This window comes from Sander lucioperca, chromosome 12 (genome assembly GCF_008315115.2).
Source record: "Sander lucioperca isolate FBNREF2018 chromosome 12, SLUC_FBN_1.2, whole genome shotgun sequence".
Classification (NCBI taxonomy): domain Eukaryota; kingdom Metazoa; phylum Chordata; class Actinopteri; order Perciformes; family Percidae; genus Sander; species Sander lucioperca.
Genome location: NC_050184.1, coordinates 30,497,372 through 30,509,289, shown reverse-complemented (window position 1 = coordinate 30,509,289; position 11,918 = coordinate 30,497,372). Strand labels below are relative to the sequence as shown.

Here is an 11,918-nt window from a genome sequence, read left to right as displayed (position 1 = left end):
TACCCCGGGTGCTCCAGTTTCCTCCCACCATAAAGACAATGAAAATGAAAAAAAAAAAAAAAATTCAAATAAAGAATAAAAAAAAAAAAAAAATCCATATGCCTCTGTCGTATATTTCCACAAAAGGGAAACCATGTTTAAAAAAGTATTGGTTAATTTATTTGGTAATAGCATACATGTAAAACAATTGTCAAATAAGTAGAGTTAGATTAAGTATTAAGTGGGTGTTTTTATTTAAATGAATTTAAAGGTGCTGTAGGTCGGATGTGCTCTGTGCACAGCGTCATGACGACCGTTCGAATTTGACAGGAAATCGGCACTTCCACTTCCGGCGAAACATCACTCGGCAACAATGGCCGCTGTTGTTTTTAGCCGATGGTCTGTCTATTTTTAGCCTATCCGGTCTGCCTCCTACTTATATAGCAAGCGTCTGTTCCTGTCATCGCCAAAACATGAGTGCTAAATTTCTTAAAATTGTAAACGGCTCAAAGGAACACTGCTGCGTACCACTTTGTTCGGCCTCAGGCCGTTATAACAGTACGCTTAGTTTCCACTGTTTCCCCAAAAACGCAAGTCTTCAGGCTAAGTGGAGTCATAAAGTGCGAAGGACGGGGTTTACCGTAACCCAGCACACCAAGGTTTGCAGTCGGCACTTTAAGCCCCACGAGATTGTGATATCCAAGAAAGGAAGGCGTGCTTTGGTAGCAGGTGCTGTCCCTTCGTTGTTCGAGTGGAACAATTATTCAACCAAGGAACGACCCGGTGTTTGGGAGCGACGGGCAAGACCACCAAGTCCGGAGCCTGATGTCATTGAACCAGCGGCAGCGGAGCCTGTCGCCATCCCTATGGTCATGGACCATGACTATGAAGCATCTCCTACTGTGTGCGTGGATAGGCAACATTACGAGCAACTAAAACAAGAAATCGATGCACTTCGAGAGCAACTGAAAACATGCCATCTGTCCAAATTTGGACTGCAGCGGTTTGCCTCTTCTCCAGAAGACATACGATTTTACACCAGGTAAGACAGCTATCTATAGCCTTCAGCAATTGTCAAAGTTGAACCGGCTTTGATGCCACATATGTTTGTGTAAAACATGTAAAGTACACAGTTACAGAACTTAATCTATATAGGCTACAGGAGGTTAGGCTACTATAGCACATTTGTCACACAGTGTAACTGGTGAAAATTAATTCCTTAATTAGATTAACTAACTTCCAAATCCTATTAAAAGCTCACAACTCTGTAGGCTTACACTCTCCACTCAAGTCAATCGATTTGTGCTACTAAACGCTATGTATGTTGTTAAGCTGTATGTATGTTACGCTAGTATGCTACGCTACTAAATAGACTTTCTGATTCAGTGTATTGTTGTTAACCCAAAACACCACCATTTTTGTTATTTTAATTTAATTACAGTCTAAGTAACCTTACTCTAATTGCCATACCCTATTAGGTTCCCATCCTACACGCACCTGATGGCGTTTTGGAGCCTGATTGAGTCTGCAACATCAAAAATGATCAGAGTGACCAGCAGAGCCAGGAAAGCATGCGACATTAGCACAGTCACTGAGAGCCCTATGACCAGACCAACTGTAAGTATACCTACCCCGCCATCACATGTACATACAGTGGTGCTCATAAGTTTATGAACCCATGCTAAAATTGACTAAAAAGAGGAATAGACAAAAAAATCATCTTTTGGAAATTGATCTTAATGCCTTAATTCATTTTTTTTATTCATTCACAAAGAAAATTGGTGTCCTTAAAGGTTGGATTTTTCCCAAAAAATTTAATTGAGGACATTTTTTTGTATTCCTCTTTTTAGTCAACTTTAGCATTGGTTCATAAACTTATGAGCACCACTGTACACAAGCACACTGAAGTTTAATCTGAACTAAATCCTTGCACTTTTCTCACCCACTAGAAACTGCTGCCAATAGATGAGCTGTTCCTTTTCTTGACTTACCTGTCAACTGGCTGTACCCAAGGGGAACTGTCTCATCGCTTCAACATCCACAGAACAACAGTAGGCCGTATCATAGTCACTTGGGCCAACTTTCTGTACTCCCTGTTGGGCTCGATCTGTTTTTGGATGTCCCCTGCAGCTGTGAAGACCTGTCTACCTCCTGAGTTTGATGGCAGATACAGCAACACCCAAGTAATCGTTGACTGCACCGAACTTAGATGTCAGACACCCTCTTCCCTTCTGCTGCAGAGTGAGGTTTTCTCAACCTACAAGTCACACTGCACCTTCAAGGCCATGGTAGGAATGTCCCCTCATGGAGCCCTTACATTTGTATCTACCCTCTTTGAGGGCTCCATGAGCGACAAGGAAGTGTTTCGCCAGTCAGGAATTACATCCCTTTTAACCCCCAAGATGGCCATTATGGTTGACAAAGGATTCCTGGTGGATGACCTGGTACCTGGGACTGTTTATCGTCCAGCTTTTGTTACTCAGAGGGCCCAGATGCCAGAGGAGGATGTCCTACAGACCCAATCCATAGCTCGGCTGAGGGTACATGTAGAAAGGATGATTAGAAGAGTCAAAGAGAACAAACTGTTCGACACCACCATCCCCCTGTCCATAACCGGGAGCATTAATCAGATATTTACAGTAGCCTGTCTTCTCTCAAATTTCCAAAATGGACCCCTAGTGGCAAATGAAGTTTGAAATGTTTTTTACAAAAACTGATTTCAGACTGCTGTATTTTTAGTTGTGCTTAAATGAAATGACAACTGGATACGTTTGATAGCAAGGAAACTGCATTTCCAGCTGTACTTGTGTACATGTCGGGTTGTCAGAGGAATCACTAAACTCAGGTAACGTTATGTAGTCCATGGTTACGCCGCTGTATCACACTGTATAATTGTAAGCACTGTGCAATACCTAATAACATCACAAACCTGTATAACTACTACAGGTCACTTTTTCAAAAATAATTGGCAACCCAAAACTTGTATTATTGTTAACTTACAGTAATATATTATGAACTTACAGGTCTTTAATAAATTTGACATTCATGATTTTATGTGGTTATCTGTTTTCAATATAGAGTTAATAACTTGTTTTAAAGAAGACTCACTTGTTCAGGCTAGCTTTTGGGTAGCCTGTGTCTTTTATTTATTGATAATTGTATCTGTTGTATTTGTATTTTATTCTATTGACTATTTTTACCATGTTTTTATTGTCTATGCATATTGTAAAGCACTTTGTGACCTTGTCTGTGAAAAGCGCTGTATAAATAACATTTACTTACTTACTTTTACTTCATTAAAATGACAAGAAAATAATTAATTGCTGGTATTTATTGTATGGGACAGACACTTTACATGCATTTTGGACTGGTGGTTATGGGTTTACAGAATTATTCATCACAGAACGTTTTTAATGTATTACAGTTTTTTTTACATTTACAATTACAGGATATTTTAAGATATATTCAGTTAAAGAGCTGGATCACAGATAACTGATCTAAACTATAATAGGACAACAGAACCCTCAGCTACTCAGAAGCTATTCCTAAACTCAGGAGAAAACAAGAAATTAATAGGGAAAGTGTACAAACACCTTATAGACGCACAGGCAGATAATTATTCTCTCCAAAAAATATGAGGGTTGGAACAAAGAACTTCAAATAAATAACTGATATAATCTGGAAAGATTGACTAAATATAACCAACACCATTACCACCAATGAGAATCTGCGTCTCATACAATATAAGCTCATGACAAAGATATACTACACTAAATCAAAAATAAATACATTTGACGCCTCTATCTCCCCTGTTTGTGTAAAATGTGGCACACACAAGGAGACACTAATACAAAAACATCACAGGGTTGAGGATGCTGGGAGATGTCAAGTGAAACCCCATCCCATCTTCTGTTTCTATGCGACCCACATCCGTTCTTATAATACATCCATGCCCAGATCCCCTGTGCCGCGTAACGTCATATGGACTTATACATTTACAAAACTACATTTTCAAAACTACATTTTTTGTATGGGACAGACACTTTACATGCATTTTGCCATGTAAACATAGAAATAGAAGCGGTCAATTTTTTCTCTGATGACTTTGCATACATCACTGTCCCTGTAAATCCGCTGAATCAGCAGGTCGTCTTCAGCCGAAATGACAAAATCACACCATGTCAAACCGGTGATGAGCACCTGACCCTGTACCTGCCAGTAATATGCATGTGATTTCTTTAGTTCCAAATTGCCAGATTTCATTTTAAGGTAAGTACAGTCTACATAACTTTTTAGGTTGGGGCATTTCATTTCTATAAGGCCAAACTGAACGGACTCTGAAGGATCAAAAACAAGTCCGTCTGGAGACGCCCCCAACCAGGGAGCATCAGGGTGGATTACAAATCCACAGGGGTAGTGATTGACGCGTTTCGTTTGGCAGTATTCCCAAATTGCATCAGCCTCAAGCTCCAGCCCTCTCCGCATTGCTGCTGTCTGACGAGTTCCTTGCAGAATTCTGTGAACAAGTCCATCTTCAGATTTTTCACTAACATGACACACCTCCCTAAAATGAGAGGCAGTCACTCTGGGCCTTCTCAGCTGGTGCCACTCCGTGCAGCTACTCTGCTCTCTTGTAGCAGACTCGTACTTGTGTGCCATGTCCCAGCTGACCTGTAGGCCCTGCAAGTGGCGCTGTTCTCGTTCAGTGGTGACAAAACTGCAGGCTGTTGACTCTAGATGGTATCCCTGAAGGGGTAGAGATGGACGTGGTGGGGCAACATGAAAGGAGCGGTCTCTCCTTGTTGCTGCTGGCTGCTGATAAGACAGTGGGCTTCCACTTTGGACCATCCCGAGGCTTGAGTTGGTGAGCAGGATGTCACCGCTGATGGCCATACTGCAGACTATTGGTGCCTCAGCCGGGGGGAACTCTTTGTAGGCCTCGGTCACCTGGAGATGGACTAGTATTTTAACAATATACTGAAATACCAAGTAACTACAATTTCACATCACACATGTAGTAATAATAAAAGACCAAATTGGCTATTTGATATGGTATCGGACCCGGGTTCGTTTCACGGTCCCATCCCGTCTCTCTCACTCCCATTTGCTTCCGGTCAGTCTCTACTGTCCTGTTCATTAAAACCATTATCCTTACATGTTACTTTATCCCCACTTACCTGAAGCACAGCGAGATCAGGTAAATCCCCGCTGAGGCCTTTGTACAGTGTGCTCCTGTGTGTGAAAAGTTAAGTTACTTGGAAGGTCAAGAAGCAAAGAGATTTCAAATCAAATATTCACTCACACATTCCAATACATCTACTATATGTGACTTTACTTGACTCCCTCTGTTGTTGTTTGAGTCTTGGGTTTAGCAGAGAGGACAACCATCCTGTCCACTGGGCCTGGCTTTACACCCTGTTGGGCATAATGGGTTTCAACATATCCCCAATCAGTTTGTAAAGACATATTTAACAACAACAACAACAACAAACATTATACTCACCAAAGTTCTAGGCTTGTGCCATTGTTGTTCTCCCTCAGTGCAGCTTAAGACAGGGGGAACTGCAGACAAATCCAGCTGACTGTAATGCGCCGACTGAAACAACAATGCAACACAGTGGTTGCAAAGTGCTGCTCCCGCAATACACGAGCATCTATGATGTAGTAACTCCACAGGGTTTGAATCTTTCAGGACCACCTGCAAAATAAAGCTGTCTAAGTAAATACTCAGGCCTATCTAGGCTTGATCACTCACTGGGTACTTTATGAAAGAGAAAGCATAGCAAGGAAGTAAGAGAGCACCAACCCAGTGGGGATCCAGCTAAATAAACTTACCTGCCTGGCCACTGTTTCTACTAAATTTGAATTGAGCTAAACTTGTATGAGAAAAAATACTGTAGGCCTAGACCTAATACTTAATTTTCATGTACACAAATTGCACTTCTACAGTAGAAGCAGACTGGGTGCCTGGGTGGCCTGGTGGTAGAGCGAGCGCCCATATAAGAGGCTCAGACCTTGATGCAGAAGTTGTGGTTCGATTCTGACCTGCAGCACTTTCCTGCATGTCATTCCCCCCCCTCCTCTCTCTCCCCTTTCATTTCTAAGCTGTCCTGTCACTAAAGGCCTAAATGGGAAAAGAGACAAAAGCATCGGGGGCGGGGGAAGTGACAAAAGTGTCCAAAAAGAATACCAAAATGTTGAAAATTGTTTTAATTTAAAATTTTGATCCAGAAAAAACGAAAAAGTTGCTTGATGTTCGACAGAAGACACACAAGGGTTAACTGAGTCCTTACGGGACAGAGATGTTACATGTCATAATAACTGCAGGTTGTATAGAAAAGTCCCATATAAGAATAATAAGAGTAATTAATAGACAATTGGAGATACGTTTGCACAGCAAGGTGTGTTTGAACCATACAGAGCGTTGTTATGGCTGAGTCAGTCGGTTTATCAGACAGGCACAAAAAATAGTTTCCGATCCGACCCACATACTTCACCCAGAATGTCAGCTTTCAGGGTTCCTAAATGCAGGCTAAACCCTATAAACACTCATTTGGCCTATGTCCATATCAACGCTAACATGTAGGCTGGCTGGTTATGCAATATGTTAGTGGTGCAATACATGGGCTGTTGGGTTGTTCAATATGTCATTGTGTACTGCATAGGTTATGTGGAAATGTGTCATTTGTGCAATACGTAGCTATTTGGGTTGTGCAATATGTTAGTTGTGCAATTCGTAGGCTTTTGGAGACAATAAAGTATATCTTATCTTATCTTATCTTAACTTTGCTTCGGGATCGTTTTTTCTTCAGTTTTTTGGAGCCAGCACAGAGCTGTGAAACATCAATCTACTGTCAGCTGTTACTGTGTTCCAACCGAAACATACTTTGGGTTCAGTACCCAAAGAACTAGAGCTGTAAGAGCCATTTTTTAGGTTTTGTGTGTAGGACACAACTTGTCCACTAGGTGTCACTATTTGCTTTTAAAGTCCCATGTCTATTCAGGTAGGAACTTTTAACAGGTAATGGTGTGTTGTTAGTCGGAGGAGCACAAATAGTTTTTGACCGCGTTGCTAAACGCAGCGCACCGGAACGTAGCGCTCATGTATCAAATGTTGGTTTAAGGAGCTTGATGGACACAGGGCCAGATCTGTCGGTCCCCCTGAGTAACATACATGCTGTAGATGGTCCCCCTGAGTAACATACATGCTGTAGATGGTCCCCCTGAGTAACATACATGCTGTAGATGTCCCCCTGATAACATACATGCTGTAGATGGTCCCCCTGAGTAACATACATGCTGTAGATGGTCCCCCTGATAACATACATGCTGTAGATCAGGGGTGGCCACCAGTTTAGTATAAAGAGCCACAAAAAAAACCGCACCATAGCAAAAAGCCACACAACACATGCACGTCCACACTACAACAGCAACAGTGTCTTCCAGATCTAATGACGGTCATAATACATAGCAGTTTTCATAGTTTTTTTTTCTCACTTAGATTGACTCAGTGGGAAACCTGACAGTCTTTGTTATCCACAATCCTTTTCGGTCTTGCTTGAACTCGGTTGTGGCCACTCGAAGACTCTCTCACTCATTTGTCACTAAAGGGGCTTTCAAACAATCGGATTCAGCAGTGAAAGGGTTAACGAGGAAGGTGATCTGTGGCCGCTGTTTTTCCTCAGGTTGCAGAATCTGTCCTCAAAACTCTGCTGCATTATTTTCCATTTTAAAATAATTGGCAAATGTATTGGCAGATGCATTCAAATGTGTTTTTTTTTACTTATCTGAATACTGTATGTTTCAGAAAAGTTAAAAACAACAATCAACCAATGACACAGCCCCCAGCCACACAGGAAGAGCCTCACAGGCAGGCAAAGAGCCGCATACGGCTCAAGAGCCACAGGTTCGCCACCCCTGCTGTAGATGGTCCCCCTGAGTAACATACATGCTGTAGATGGTCCCCCTGAGTAACATACATGCTGTAGATGGTCCCCCTGAGTAACATACATGCTGTAGATGGTCCCCCTGAGTAACATACATGCTGTAGATGGTCCCCCTGAGTAACATACATGCTGTAGATGGTCCCCCTGAGTAACATACATGCTGTAGATGGTCCCCCTGAGTAACATACATGCTGTAGATGGTCCCCCTGAGTAACATACATGCTGTTGATGGTCCCCCTGAGTAACATACATGCTGTTGATGGTCCCCCTGAGTAACATACATGCTGTAGATGGTCCCCCTGAGTACATACATGCTGTAATGGTCCCCTGATAACATACATGCTGTAGATGGTCCCCCCTGAGTAACATACATGCTGTAGATGGTCCCCCTGAGTAACATACATGCTGTTGATGGTCCCCCTGAGTAACATACATGCTGTAGATGGTCCCCCTGAGTAACATACATGCTGTAGATGGTCCCCCTGAGTAACATACATGCTGTTGATGGTCCCCCTGAGTAACATACATGCTGTAGTGGTCCCCCTGAGTAACATACATGCTGTAGATGGTCCCCCTGAGTAACATACATGCTGTAGATGGTCCCCCTGAGTACATACATGCTGTAGATGGTCCCCCTGAGTAACATACATGCTGTAGATGGTCCCCCTGAGTAACATACATGCTGTAGATGGTCCCCCTGCGGCCTGTTCCTTAACACTAGAACAGCCAGGACGGTCATTTTGACCGTTTTGAAATTTATATGTGTAATAACTTTGCTAAATAAAAAAATGTAATCCTGCTGCTGCCTGACTTTCCTAAATGTGTTTAAGAGCAATTTACCAAACAATCGTTGAACATGAACTTGAATGTGAGCTGAGAAGGAGGCAGTCCGAGTGGCAAGGTGTGGCAGGAGCATCAGCCACACCTGACTCCACTCTGCTCCATAGAGAGCCAAAGTCACGCCCTTCTACTTCTGCTCCATGGGACCTATCTATCGAAAAATATGAATGGTAGTGAATGGGGAAAGAAATTCTTTTTTGATCCCGTTTGAATTGAGCCATGAAGTAGAGCTGTAGTTCACTGAGCGGTGGTCATATGACAAACCTACGGCTAACTGAGTCTTTCTTCGGTTGATTATTTATATCTTTTAAATTGACACCACATCATTTGTAATCCATGGCTCAATTCAAACGGGATCAAAAAATAATTTGCCTCTCCCGTTAACTACCGTGCATATTCTTTCTGAATTAAGGTCCCATGAGGTCCACCGGAAGGGGAGGGACTTTTTTAAGATGGCTGGAGCTGAGCAGGTGGAGTCTCTCCATCCTCACAGCCATACAGGGTTTGTTCTTGTTAGGTTGTATTTGACTTCTGTTTGCTTGGTTTTTCACACATTCATCTACACTCATGCACTCACTACACCACCGGTAATACAGATATACATTTTTAATAATAATAATATTTTAGAAACGTTACAAACTCCAACACAAAACTTTGTTGAAATGCTTTAAGCAATTATTTAATAAAACTTTCAACATAATACACAATAATCCTTCCATTAACATGTGAGAGGGACGAAAACCTGTTATTCAAGAAAACTAGGCTACCGTATTACTAAACTAGATGGATATTTACAAGTATATGTCTATAAGTATATGTCTTGCATTAAACTCTTTAGTAAATGTTATTTTTACTACAGTAACTTCCATTTTAAAATAATATAACTACTGATGCATTTAAAACCTAAATGTAGCAGCTAAGGTGGAGCTCATTTTAATTGATTTAAGTCCTAGTTTGAGGTGCAGGCTATATCATCATAGCTTTGTGGTTTTTCTCTCCTATTCATCTGTCTATAGGCCTAATGAACCAGCAATGAATGAATGGATGTCTGCTAAGGCGTTCAGAACAGCAGTGAGACTGGAAGTTATTGTCGGCTAACGTTGCATATAACATGTAAAAGATTGTCTCATACGGATGAGTCATGTTCCATTTGCAGGGTGGAAGCTTAAATAAGTCCCTGTTGCACTGGAACTAAAGTTATTTTAATTTTGAAAAGTTTATAAAACAATGCCAACAATTATTAGGCTATTTTAATAGCTCAGTATCCTCTGCAAAAAAGGTATGTATAAAGGCTTAAGGCCGCCCTAAACCTTATTGTGGGCCCAGTTTATTAAACAACTTAATTTTAGACAATATATGTAGTAGGGGGTCCCTGCTCCATCTCTCTTCCAGTTAAGGGCCCTTGGATTAAAAATTTGAAGACCACTGCTCTATATTAATAATGCTAACGGTGTAGTTACAGTACACTGCCAGCTAACGCTATCACCACAAAAAGTTCATTCTGGTGCACTCCAAGTGTCTGATTTGAATGTGTACATTAGTGCAGGAATGTGCAGTTATTGTCCAGGGGTATAAAAACTATTTAACGAGTTTAAATCCAAACGTGTGTAGTAGTGAAGATAGTAAGGATGGGGGGGGGCCTGGCTGTGTCCCGTGGCTTCAGATGGAGGTAGAACTAACAGACTTGTTGCTGCCCTTCAGCTCTCACAGTTGGCTTTGACTTCATGGATTAACTTCTAGCTGTGTTCTCATCAACGTCACCATCTGCTACAAGAATTGGGATGTATCCATGGAAGTGGGGGGGGCCGTCTGATGCCTTGTATTTTATGAAAAGTTGCCGGTGAAAAACACATCTAAAGAATGCAAATGTGACCCTCAATGTGAGTAGTTTGTCTCGTTGTAGCTGCATGAGGCTCATTAACCTTAATTAGATTAATGTTCTGAGGTGTGAGGGTCTCTGGGGACCAGTGATTGGCCGGCTGGACTCCACTTGTTTGGACTGGTCTACCTCAGTGAGGAGTAGAGGACCTCTGGCTCTGCTGGAGACTCTGAACACAAACAGTCTTTACATTATTATTACACACTTCATACATGTGTAGCTAAGCAGTCCACTTACATGTTCATTAGCCATAAAAACAGCTTAGTCGGAATACTGCTTTTTTTCAGATTAAGGATGAAGAATGTGAACATAGTCAGTGTTTAACCACATAATGAAACTGGTCCTAAAACACACATCTCAACAACAATTAGAAAGAGCAGATGATGCACACAGCTCAAGATAAAATAACATATAAATCATCTTAGGCATATTTTACAAACATGTACGATTCTATTTTATATTTAGTGTGATGGTCAAAGTGCAAAAAAGTTTTAGGGCCGTTATGAGGTTATTTTGTATTATGTCTCACACAGTTTGACCAGACATTGTGAATAAGGTCCCATGGTCCCCTATTGTATATGATAGATATGCTACACTATATTACATGATATACTACAGTGTGATAAGTATACAGTACACAGTTGTATTGCAGAGCCAATCCCTATTGGAATTTAACCAAGGAACTGTAGGGCTGCTTCCAAAGTTAGTACACAACTCTTTTCAGTTTGCTATCCTCAACTTTGTAGACATTTGTGTCCAAGATCAAGGAAATCAGAGTATGGCTTACAGACGTTTTGAGCGCAGTCACAGCCACAGCAGACCAGATTAAATCATATCAGAATAATCCAACTAATCACCAAAATGCAGCACAGTGTTTACGGTTTCATATTATGAACAGGCTTTTTTAGCAAGCATGATCAGTTTGTGACGGCAGAGATGATCAGTGGGGACTGAAAGAAGTGATCGTATGTCTGTAAAAGTAATCTGTAGGAGTGTTAAACGCTCCAGTCATATTTCTTTTCTGAAAAAAGAAAGACAAAAGGCTTAATTTGGCATTTTAGTTAACACATGGAGTCGACATGTAATTTGGACGTGTGTTATGTGTTTGGATATTGCAAATGACAGCAGACATTGAGATTTATTAAATGAAGACCCTGAACACCTTTTTACACTTTTATGATCTTTGTTCTTGTCCATTTGTAAGCAGCCTCACATGTTTACAGACTATATATGTAGCATAATCTGGACCGGTAAGAACTTTAATTTTTGCCATT

At 41.3% G+C, this 11,918-nt stretch overlaps 1 protein-coding gene across 1 annotated transcript; it reads left to right on the top strand.

Annotated features, from left to right (window-relative positions):
• The first annotated feature begins 250 nt into the window (after positions 1–250).
• On the top strand, positions 251–2,675 carry LOC116065256. Its single transcript, XM_031320692.2, has 3 exons — positions 251–1,021; positions 1,458–1,596; positions 1,929–2,675. The coding sequence occupies exons 1-3, from the start codon at positions 453–455 to the stop codon at positions 2,673–2,675; spliced, it is 1,455 nt and encodes a 484-aa protein (XP_031176552.1). The 5' UTR covers positions 251–452.
• The last annotated feature ends 9,243 nt before the right edge of the window (positions 2,676–11,918 follow it).

Bases quoted from the DNA above. Each gene is read 5' to 3' on its own strand.
- LOC116065256 (XM_031320692.2), top strand. From the start codon at position 453: ATGAGTGCTAAATTTCTTAAAATTGTAAACGGCTCAAAGGAACACTGC. The intron at 1,022-1,457 runs GTAAGACAGCTA...ATACCCTATTAG, and splicing joins GACATACGATTTTACACCAG to GTTCCCATCCTACACGCACC. The intron at 1,597-1,928 runs GTAAGTATACCT...CTCACCCACTAG, and splicing joins GCCCTATGACCAGACCAACT to AAACTGCTGCCAATAGATGA.